The sequence below is a fragment of the Chenopodium album genome, chromosome 22 (genome assembly GCF_948465745.1).
Source record: "Chenopodium album chromosome 22, dcCheAlbu1.1, whole genome shotgun sequence".
Lineage (NCBI taxonomy): Eukaryota > Viridiplantae > Streptophyta > Magnoliopsida > Caryophyllales > Amaranthaceae > Chenopodium > Chenopodium album.
Window position 1 is genome coordinate 782205 of NC_137855.1, and position 12381 is coordinate 794585.

Consider the following 12381-nt stretch of genomic DNA (forward strand, 5'->3'; position numbering starts at 1 on the left):
CTTCATTTTTTTTTTTTCTTATAAGCTAGAGTTGAGAATTTCCACTATTTATATGTCATCATTGACTTAATTTTTTTTACCAATATATAATACTCCCTCCGTCCCAAAAAGAACGACCCATTTGGGTTGATTACGCGGGTATTAAGGAAGTTAAGTAAAAAGAAGTAAAAGTATATTGGAAAGATAAATTTACATGGGGTTTGTAAAAAATAGAGAGAGAAAGTAATAAAATAACATGGAAAATCAAATTTTTATATGGGGAAACTAATTTTGCACAAATATTGTTGCAAATTGGTGGGTGTTTTAATGCAAATGGGTCATTCTTTTTGGGACAAAGTTTTGACCAAATAGGTCGTTCTTTTTGGGACGGAGGGAGTATATAAATATGATCATATAACTTGTTGGATTTGTCATAATGTCTACTTTTATATGTTTTTTCATAATATTGATGGTCAAAGTTGTGTCTCAGAAAGTGTGCAAATTTGACTCTAGCTTACAAAAAAACAGAGGGAGTAAATTACATGACATTCTCATGCAAAAATCAATATGGTTGCTACGTATTTTATTACTGTGTCACTCACAGTTTGACATTTTGCAATTTATTTCATTTATTGAGCTATTGCTGCAATGTTGCAAGTCGTAACTAACTGCATTTTAACCCATACTGTGTATATATATATATATATATATATATATATATATATATATATATATATATATATATATATATATATATATATATATATATATATATATATATGTAGGTTTTTGCCTGTCAAGAATGGGGTTGTGATGATTTACTGCGTGCAGATTATGTTTTGAACCAGGCTTAACTATGTATTGTGGATCTCATGCAGGTAAGTGAATGCTGCATAAATCTTTGTGTTAAAACACCTTTTTTTTTTTTTTTTTCTTTTTTAAATTTATTCATTTATATATTGATTATGTGATTTTGGTTCATTGTTGCTTCCTTTTCTTTGATAGTGTGAATGGATAAATGGAGTTGCCTAATCATTTTTTAGTGTTATCATTAAAAAAACATATTCCGGTTTCAAAAACCCCTTCTTCATGCTCCCTCTATGATATTCTTGTTAAATGTTTGATCCACTTATCATCCAGATGCTGTAATTGACGATTCACCTTAAATATGTTTCAGCTGTGGTATTTTAATGATTGCAACAAGAGACTATTATGTGATATGCATTTCTGTTTCTTTCTTTCATTTGGATATTCATTTATAAATACCATTAAGCATTACTTCTGCATCATAAAATTGAATAAATCTGAGAAATGGATGTCCATTTTTATATATTAATGCCTTGTCTACTTGTATAGCTGTCTTATAACAAGAGGTTTAATTGAATGAAAATTAGACTGTAAGTTTATAGCAGCAAGCACTGATATTATGATCAGTAACTGTAAACATCATTACAACCTGATACAATCTAGAATCTTAGAAATGGCTGGTACATGGGAAAATGGCAAATTAAAGTGTTACTAAGTGAAGTGAAACTGAATAAAGCAGATGCTTAACTTTGATAATTCAGGAGGCTTAAGGTTGGGTCCCCTGGGATGGTATCTGAAATTGAATTTGGACAAGGTGGGCTAGCCACTTCAACAACACCCTCAAGCATCTGTATTACCCTTTTCATTGATGGTCGGAGGTTTGGGTCTTCCTGGATACACCAAAGAGCAACCATTATAAACCTAACTAGCTGTGGCCTGTCATTAAGAGCTTCAATGTCATCGTTAACTAGAGACTCTAGTCTGTTAAATTGGTAGCAATCAAATGCCCAATCTGTCAAAATCGCTCTTTCCTCACTGATTTCCATGCATATGCTTCTTCTACAACATATGATTTCCAATAACAAAACACCAAAGCTGTAAACATCCACCTTCACCGTGACTGGCCTGTTTCTGAACCATTCAGGGGCAAGATATCCTTTGGTCCCCCTGATTGTAGTACTTGTTTGATCCTGATTTAAAATTAAGAGCTTTGCCAATCCAAAGTCAGAAATACGGGCACTATAATTGTTATCAAGAAGTATGTTCTGTGGCTTTATGTCACAGTGAATGATCTGCGTGTTACACTCTTCATGCAAATACAAGAACCCTCTTGCAGTCCCTAGAGCAATATGAATCCTTGCGGTCCAGCTTGGCCTCAAGTCACCAAAAAGACAATCTGCAACAGTACCGTTGCTCATATATTCATATACCAGTAATCGCTGATCTTTCTCCTTGCAGAATCCTATGAATTGAACTAAATTCTTGTGATGAGTATTGCCTATCACATTTACTTCAGTTTTAAATTCTTTATCAGCATTCTGAGATATTCGATCCAACTTTTTCACTGCAACAAAAATAGGAGGATCTCCTCCAATATCCCCCTTGTAAACCATGCCAAAAGCCCCTCTTCCTATCTCTTCTTTGAAACCATTTGTTGCATCTTCAAGCTCTTTGTAGCTGAAACAATGGACGGTACTATACTCGTGAAGAGTTTGACGATTATTAATTCGTCTAGATTTTTTCATTTTATACAAGCAGAAAATTCTTGAAGCAGCAACACTAAGCATAAGAAAGTTTAAGCATGCAGAACAACCGAGCAAGGCTATGACTACATGATTCCTCTTGTATACCTTGTGACTACAGTTTACCTTTAGTTGTGGCCACCCAGTAGTAGGAATTATTGGACTGAGTGGGTTGGAACCATTGCCATTCCCCACCTTAAGCCAACCTATCCTATCTACTTCACTCTCTTCTCTTCCATGGGTGAGTGGCAGCTTCTTCTTCAAACAAGTTTGATCTAGTTCACTGAAAATGGCAGCAGCACAAAAACAATCATTTAGACAATTGCTCTGGCATTCTTCTTTACTGCTAGGCATAAGCTGTGCATAGTCTCCTAACGGCCAATCAACATTTACAAGCCGAACTGGCGTATATTCATCCTTAGTAGCACCCTTGCCGTACTCATCACAATTGTCTTGCTTGAAATCTGGCTTGCAGCTACCATATGTATCATTGGGATCCAGAAGAGAGTAATTTGGTGGGCATCGACATTTTGGCCTCTGATCCCCATCACCAAGGCTGCAAATGCTGTTATATCCACAAGCTCCGGTGTCAAGTACTCCGGAAAGTGTTGAGCACATGTTTTCAGGGAGTGACTTAACACTGGACCAAATGACACCTTTGTTGGCTGCAAAGGATTTCGGGTGATAATACCAGCTCAAGACTCCATCAAACTCCAGTGTTATTCTCTGATAGTTAGTCTGAGCTGAGACTAACTTATCTGCTGGTGTGAGATCAAACCTTGAACGGTTTTTTAATAGTATGTACAAATCCCCCGACTTGTTGTAAATCACTCTGTCACCAGCACTTTCTGGGTCTGCATCAGTGTTACTAGCATAGTAAGGATCATAGGCATAACCTGTTGCTAGGTCCCTTGTATTTAGGACTAGGTTTCCATCACTTTGTAAGCGAAGTTGGAACCTCCCTTGAGTAAAATTGGTTTCTGATCGTCGAGAATTTAGCTGGCTCCCTGCTTGCAAAATCTGGGTAGGGAGCAAAGTATCGGTAGGATTGTCAAAACTCTGCCAAACTGCATCGTCAGTTTCACAATTGAGCACAAAATTTCCGGTATCATTCATAAAACCATAATTAACTGCTCCCCCGCTTTTCTTTTCATCAGTGGTACTCCATAGAGAAGTTCCTTGAGGGTCACTAAGGACTAGACCCTCATTAGCTGTTATTTTTACTGATGATCCCTGGCTAACGGGGTTACCGTCATTTGCATACCAGACTATGGTGTCAGGAATCTTAGCGTACCAGATGGCAAGCAAGAAGAGATCATTGTTGTTAGGAAATTGATGAAAGCCAAAGGCAAAATCACCCGAAGGGGAAAGCAATGAAGAACCATTGCCGGTGGCTGTGAGAGATTGGCCTACTGTTAATTTGCCACCATTTTGTGCAGCAACGGATGATAATTGTAGGAGAATAAATGTAAAGAAGGCGGTTAGGATACATGATCGAGGCCAAGCCATTGTTACAGATTTTTCACATAAGAGATGGGTGATTTTTTCTTAAGTGTGATCCTGAAGAATTAGTGGCCTATATTGTGGTGACTAGGAATACTTTTCTAATCATAAGTCAACTAAAGTCTTCCTAGTGAAATCTTTGAAACAGACTGTCATGATTCCTGTCACATTTGGTATTGAATTCTGAGCTGTTCAATGGTCCTACTCAATTTTGGCATGGTTTTTCTCACGTATCTTTTAGTACATAGGTTTGAATTAGTCGTCTTAATGCTTGACGGTACTGTACATACACTCGTACAGTGAGTTTTATATACCTTATCATTCCATGGGGCGGACCTGTATCTTATCTCATGACTAAATACTAATGCTTGGATACGATCCTTAAAATATACGAGTAACAAGAAAGATTTAGGAAACTATCTAGATACATCCACGCCGGATACTTTACAAGAGTCCAATGGTTAGTAACTCAATGTGGGAGCAATGACTTTTCTTTTGCCAGTGTTGGTTGTCCTCTTCCCTGAGGTGATATGTCTGAAGTAGGATTTTCTCATTGCTATGTGCTTATTTTCAATGCTTTTACTATTCGTTGGATGATTTATAGGGTTAATTATGTTGTACGCTGTATGCGGACTTTTTTTAATGATTTGACCAAGTCTTCCATACATAATGTATGTTGGTCATGTGGTTAAAAGGGTGTGTGCAAGATGTGTTTTCTATTCTGATAAATAGATGAACAAAGCGTTTATGATACGAAATGAATGGAAAAACGTACACGTTGGTTTCGAGGAAAACTGAGTTTCCTGTTAATAGTCTTCTTATTTTGAGCTTCTTGAGACAAATATTTGGTTAGCAATACTGGACATGACTAAATGTTGTAGGTTTACATGTTAGAAAAGTATACATTAAAAAAAATGGTTCATGCTTGTCTGTTAATTCTGATGACTGATGAGACTTCTGCGCAGTAAAAACTTGCTTGTTTTTCATTTACTATAATCTAATGCTAGAAAAACAGAAGATGCATGGACTGCTACTGTAAACAACTAAACATAGTTTGAACAGCTATACAAAACATGCATTTCAAAATAATTTGAAGAGAACTTTTACATGTATTCTGCTGATTTGATTTGGATTACCTGGTGATCCTAATTTGTATGGTATAAAGATGGACCAGAGATCTTGATTTCCTTTCGGTTCTTATAAGTTTCAAGGACTCGTTACAAACAGTGTTAAAACGTGTAAACTACTTTAGCATTCCTATTTGTTGTTATTTGTATGCTTTAAAATTTCTTTGTGATTTTAATCTGATAATACGAAATGCTGCTTTGATGAAGAATCCTAGAAGAGCTTAGACTTTTTATTAGAACTAGTAATAACATAATAGATTAACTAAGATAGCATGAATGGAACTGATTTATATCTTTGCTAACTGTAATGCACTTATTGAACTTTTTTTCTTGAGTAGTACAGTACATTTTTAAATGGAATTTCAATGTGTAATGCATGACTCGTCTTCTAACCTTTGTTGTTGATTAACCCTTTGGTTCAGATGGTGCCAATGCGGAGATGCCAGCCTGTGTTATGTTCGACATGAAGCAGAAATCAGTATCCGTATTTCATCTGAAGAACCTTCATATCAGTATAGCTCTGTTTCGCTGGAATTTCTGTTGCTCGTAAGTCCTCTAGAAACTTTCATGATTTACTTAGTAACCTGATCACAGATAAGGAAATTACTTATGGCAGAAAGATAAAAAGAAAACGTTAACACAAATCTTTTTCTATGTGAAATCACTAAATAATACGAAGTACATGCCTATGATACAGAATTCACCTATGATACTAAATTTAAAGACTGGTCTTTTTATTCCCTTAAAAACTGATGGCTACAAAATGCCAGCAGAGTACCAACGTAAAACAAAACGAAAAACATATATTCATTCAACTAGTTTAAATTTGGCAAGTAATTGAAATTGAGGATGGAGGAGGATTAATAGGAACTTCAACAAGACCTTCTAGCATCTGTGTGACTGTTCGCATAGTTGGTCGTAAACTTGGATCTTCTTGGATACACCAAAGAGCTACCGTTACCAGCCTCTTCAACCGTAGCATATCATTAAGAGCTTCCCTATCATCATTAACAAGCAAATCTAACCTGTTAGATTGATAGCAATCAAATGCCCAATCTGTCAAAATTGCACCTTATCTAATTACCTAATGGTTTTACTTTAAATTCAGGCTATGTATTTGCCTATGCATATGTGTAATCACGTATATACCTCTCGTTATGTATGTGAACATAAACATACACAACGGTTATCCCTTTGAAATAGCTCGACATTTGATATCTTCCTTGCAGTTTGAAAATACCCTTGCAGTTTCTGATTATATCATTTTTTTATCCTCCAATAAGTGTGTTTGTGTTTGTTAAATCAGAGACAAATTAATATGAAAATAATTCTCTGTATTCTTTCTTTGATATTCACGGCCAAATACATATATATACACTACTAGAGTAACAAACCCCAATATCCTACCATATCTTTTCACAAGATATATTTCCTAAAAATATATTTCCTAAAATATATCACAATAATATCTCCAATACCCCCCCTCAAGTTGGAGCATACGGGTCACAAATGCCCAACTTGCAGAGTAAAAATTCAAACTTGACCTTTCCCAAAGCCTTTGTAAAGATGTCAGCCAACTGAAGCGTCGTAGGTACATATGACGGTTTTATAAGACCTTCTGTTATGGCGTCCCTAACAAAATGACAATCGGCTTCAATATGTTTCGTTCGCTCATGAAACACCGGATTCTTCGCAATGTATAATGCCGATTGACTGTCACAATAGAGGTGCATGCCACTCTCATGTCGCACACCTAAATCTCTCAAAATCCGCTTTAACCACTTCAACTCACGAGTACAAGCAGACATGGACCTATACTCTGCCTCTGCAGAACTCATAGCAACTGTAGGCTGTTTCTTGGTCTTCCACGACACGGGAGATAAACCAAGAAACACAAACCAACCTGTCAACGATCTCCGAGACAAAGGACAACTCGCCCAATCCGAATCACACCATCCTTCTAACTGTAGAGCACTATCAGACCGAAGTAGAATACCTTGACCTGGACTCTTCTTCAAGTATTTCACAACTCTCAAGGCAGCATCCCAATGCTCTACCCTCGGACTCTGCATAAATTGAGATAAAATATGCACAGAATAGGCCAGGTCCGGCCTAGTGACAGCTAAATAAATCAAACGTCCTATGAGACGTCTATACCTTTCGACATCATGAAAAAAATCACCTTCCGCCAGAGCTAGCCTGTGGTTTTGCTCCATAGGAAAATCTGCTGGTTTTGCATCAAGTAACCCTGTTTCAGTAATAATGTCTAAGGCATACTTCTTCTGACACATGAAAATCCCCTGTTTGTTTCTGGCTATCTCTAGCCCCAAAAAATATTTCAACACACCCAAGTCCTTCATCTTGAAACACTCACCTAGATATGCCTTGAACGACAACAAGGCAGTTTTATCGTTCCCTGCAACAATTAAATCATCGACATAAACTAGCACATTAAGTTGCATTTTCCCTCGTGTCAGAGTAAAAAGAGAATAATCATAGTATGACTGTTTAAAGCCATAATTCTTCAAAGCCGTTGTCAATTTTGCAAACCAACACCGAGGAGCTTGCTTCAAACCATACAATGACTTGTTCATCCTGCACACTTTCCCTGAATTATCTTTGTTAAAACCAGGGGGAATTTTCATGTATACCTCTTCCTCTAAGTCGCCATGTAAGAAAGCATTGTGAACGTCCATCTGATGTACCTCCCAATTCTTCACTGCTGCAACCGCAAGAAAAGTACGAACTGTCACCATTTTGGCTACCGGAGCAAATGTCTCATTATAGTCTAGGCCTTCAACCTGATGATTGCCAAATATGACTAGTCTAGCCTTCAATCTTTGAAGAATCCCGTGCTCATCATACTTTTCTTTGAAAACCCATTTACTCCCTAGTGCCTTCTTACCACGGGGTAAATCTACTAGCTCCCACGTGCCTTGATCCTCAAGTGCCTGAATCTCATCAGCCATGGCCTTTCTCCATCCTTCATGTCTCATAGCTTCCTTGAAATTTTTCGGCTCATTACCACCTGTAATCGCTGCAATATAGTGTCTATGTTGTGCAGAAAATCGGTGAGAATTAACAAAATGTGTTATGGGATAAACAGTACCTGAGGGAGGTGACGTGGATGAACGATGATGCGTGGATAGACTTTTATTCCGAAGAGTGTGAGTCACAAAATCTCGAAGCTTGACCGAACGATATTTTTCTCTTTTTCCTTTACCCATATCGTCCCCATTCTCCATATACTCAAGGTCTGCCGACTCACGGATTTGCTGCGGGATAGAGGCCTGTTCTTCACTGTTCGAGGACACAGCAGGCACGCCTTGAGGCTGCCCATGCTCGCTGGGATCCAATGAGGCCAAACCAGCGTGTGCTGGTGACCCAGCGAGCTGAGCAGAGCTGCTGGCAGTCCCAGCCACGGGGTGGCCGCGGTCTCCTGTGCTTTGCCACGGGCTGGCCGTGGACCCTTCTGCCTGGGTGGATTCGGCAGCATGCTCCAGCATCTCTTCATGCTGCACCGACTCCCCCCCTTCTTCCATACCCCATTCATCATCACTCACACAATCAGCCAAATGTTGCACATGAGTAGGCCGTGAAATATCATTGCCAATAGTCAATTTAAATGGGAATTCATGTTCAACAAATTTAACATCACGTGATACTAAGGTCTCCTTAGTTTCCAAGTCGAACACCCTCCAACCTTTCTTACCAAAAGGGTATCCTATAAACACACAACGTCGACTTCTACTAGCAAATTTATCCCCCTTACTACGTTGATTATGAGCATAACACAAGCATCCAAAAACTTTTATATTTTCATACATAGGAGATTTACCAAACAACACCTCAAATGGAGTCTTAAAATCAAGCAATCTAGACGGAGTACGGTTTATCAAATGACAAGCTGCTTGCACACATTCCCCCCAAAATTTAAGAGGTAAATTGGCTTGAAATCTCAAAGCCCGGGCCACATTAAGAATATGTTGATGCTTACGCTCAACACGGCCATTTTGTTGAGGCGTACCCACACACGAAGTCTCAAATATTATCCCATTAGCAAAAAAATATTCTTTCAAGGAATTAAATTCCGTCCCATTATCACTACGAACAATTTTGATCTCATACCCAAATTGACGTCGAATTAAAGCAACAAAATTGAGAAACATCAATTCAACTTCAGTTTTATTGCGTAATAAATACGTCCACACACCTCTAGAAAAATCATCTACTATTGTTAAAAAATAATGGGAACCACACGTTGACGCGGTCTTATAAGGACCCCACAAATCAACATGAATAAGTTCAAACAAACGACTAGCTTTATTTTTGCTCAAGGGAAAACTACTCCTATGTTGTTTTGCCCGAGGGCATACATCACAAGGTTTAGGACTTCTATTAGAACCACTCATAACAGGAAGATGTTGCAAAACCTTTCCGGAAGGATGTCCCATTCGTTGATGCCACAACTCTGCCGATCGATCCCCATCTATCTTCAAAGCTTTCACCTCAGGAACACCACGGAAATAATAAAGTCCATCCACTCGTTCACCCGCTCCAATCACCTTCCTCGTCGTTAGGTCCTGTATAACACAAAGTTTGTTAGTAAATTGCATAGTGCAATTTGATTCATCACATAATTGCGTCGCGGATATTAAATTGCAATTTAATTGAGGTACAAAAAGAACATTATCAATTTTCAAACCCCCTTGCAAAATCACGGAGCCGATTTTAGAAGCATTAGCACTTTTTCCATCCGGTAGTCCTACTGGACAATGTGGCACATTAGAAACATTCGTCAAAAAAGACAAATCACAAGTCACGTGGTTGGATGCGCCGGTATCAACGATCCAACCCAATTGATCCTTACCATGAAGCTTATTTTTCACGGAAGAAAGGTGATCAAGAATCTGCTGAATTTGTGCCGGTGTCACCCCCGAAAGAGCAGCCCCATCAGAAGTTGTGCTACTGCTGTTTGGGGTGGTCTGTGACCCACTGTGACCCCCTGTCCTGTGTGCTCGGACCTGAGCAGCAGGCGCACTGCCACGCCCACCTCGGCCCCCGCCTTTGCTGCCTCCAAAATCACCACGGCCCCGTCCTCGACCTCCACGACCACGGTCACCCCACCATGAAGGATAACCGTTCAATTGAAAACAGTCAGACTCCTCATGTCCTACTCTGTTGCAATGGTTGCAAAATAGCTTCGATGTATCACCCGAACGCTGTGGCTTCGTAGAGGAACCATGCTGTACTTTAAACGCCATAGCACTATCACGAGCCGCAATAGCAGACACGGCTGATTCATTTCCCTTCAAGCGTTCTGCTTGAATGATTTGCTGATATGCTTTATCCACAGTAGGTAAAAGATCTTGTGCTAGAAGCTGACCCTTAATCGAGTTGTATGTGTCGTCAAGCCCAATCAGAAAATGATGCACAAAATCTTCCTGGCGCAATCTCTCAACTTGTGCGACAATATTGCAAGTGCAAGCACCACACTTACAAATAGGTACAGCAACATAGGTATTCAGTTCATCAAAAATTCTTGATATTCTGCCAAAATAAGCAGCAACCGATTCAGAGGCAGCCTGCTTACATTCACTCAAAGCCGACTTCAATTGACAAATTCGGGTTCCACTCACAACACAAAACCTATTTTTGAGATTAGTCCACAACAATTGAGCATCATCGTACTCACCAATAGTGGCCCTCACCGAAGAGTCTAAGGTATTAGTAATCCACGCAACCAACATCGCATGAACAACCACCCAATCGTCCAATTTATCACTGTCAGTTGGTTTTGCAATTGAACCGTCAATGAAGCCGTATTTCCGCTTTGCTTTCAACGAAGTCCTAATCGCCCTCGCCCACTCATCATAATTCTCACCCCGAAGCTGAATCGGAGTAATAATATTTCCCGGACCATCACTCGGCCCTAAGTGATAAGTCATGTCTACCTTACCTTTCCCTTCATCGCCACCACCACCGGAACCTGAAGCACCGCCAGTCATCTCTTCACGAGTTCAAGGGAAAAGAAAAATAATTTATGGATGTAATCGTTCGTTAATTATGTAAATTAATCAAACGGAAAAAAAATCGGATCTCAACTAAGCTCTTGATACCATGTTAAATCAGAGACAAATTAATATGAAAATAATTCTCTGTATTCTTTCTTTGATATTCACGGCCAAATACATATATATACACTACTAGAGTAACAAACCCCAATATCCTACCATATCTTTTCACAAGATATATTTCCTAAAAATATATTTCCTAAAATATATCACAATAATATCTCCAATAGTGTTCCTTTTAATTAATAATTTGTTGTTACTACCTTTTTTGGAAGGATAGACTGGTGGGTGGTCATCATAGTGTCCATAATAGGCAATTGAAAGCTAAGTTAGTGATCTTAAGTGGAGTTTTTATGATGTAGCTAGAAATAGGAAACACTGCTTTCAGCATTAGTTTAGGGGGGCACCCCAGTTTCTCTTCTTGAGAAACAAGAAGAGTTTCTCTAGTGGCAATTATGTAATAAAAACGCTTTGGGAATTGTAAACAAATAGTATTATAATCTGAATATTTGCTGGTTGTGGGTTCCACTAATCTGGTGAGGTGGATCATTGTAGACGGTGAAATTAACGTCGTCTGTTCAACATTTGTCAAAGTTATATTTACCCCCACCGTAGAAATATTATCATTCAATTTACCAAAAAAAAAAAAAAAAAAAAAAAAATTATCATTCATATTCACCGATTTTCAAATCGGAGCAAACCAACAATTCCAGATCTGAAAATTGTCTTTCACCTCCACCGACAACACCATCACCTTCCTCTTTCGTCTTTCACCTCCATCGACAACAAACACCAACACCATCTTCCTCTTTCGTCAAATCGTCTCCATCAACCACAACCACCATCATCGGCGGCATAGGCGGCTCGCCGCCAAAATCAAATTAAAAACCCTATAACAAAGGGTAAAATTTATGGCATGGTCAACCCAAAGGGTAAGGGTGATCATCCTCCATTGAAGCTTCGCCGCCAAAGCTCGAATTCTTCCATTGAATGGCGGCTTCGCCGCCGGAATTTAACGAAAAACCCTAAAGAAAATATTGAAATTAAGGGTATGTTTAACCCCTTATGGATAGGTGTTAGGCGCTTGTGAGCTTTCCCTCCTCCATTGAAGCTCCTACATACGAAGTCTGATCACCGCCGCAAACAGCA

The 12381-nt window shown here is 38.9% G+C and overlaps 1 protein-coding gene across 1 annotated transcript; it reads right to left on the reverse strand.

Annotated features, from left to right (window-relative positions):
- Positions 1-1273: 1273 nt before the first annotated feature.
- LOC145605472 (G-type lectin S-receptor-like serine/threonine-protein kinase LECRK3) lies at positions 1274-4094 on the reverse strand. Its single transcript, XM_081661530.1, has one exon. It carries the CDS (start codon positions 4035-4037, stop codon positions 1530-1532), a length of 2508 nt encoding a protein of 835 aa, XP_081517656.1. The 5' UTR covers positions 4038-4094; the 3' UTR covers positions 1274-1529.
- Between the last annotated feature and the right edge of the window lie 8287 nt (positions 4095-12381).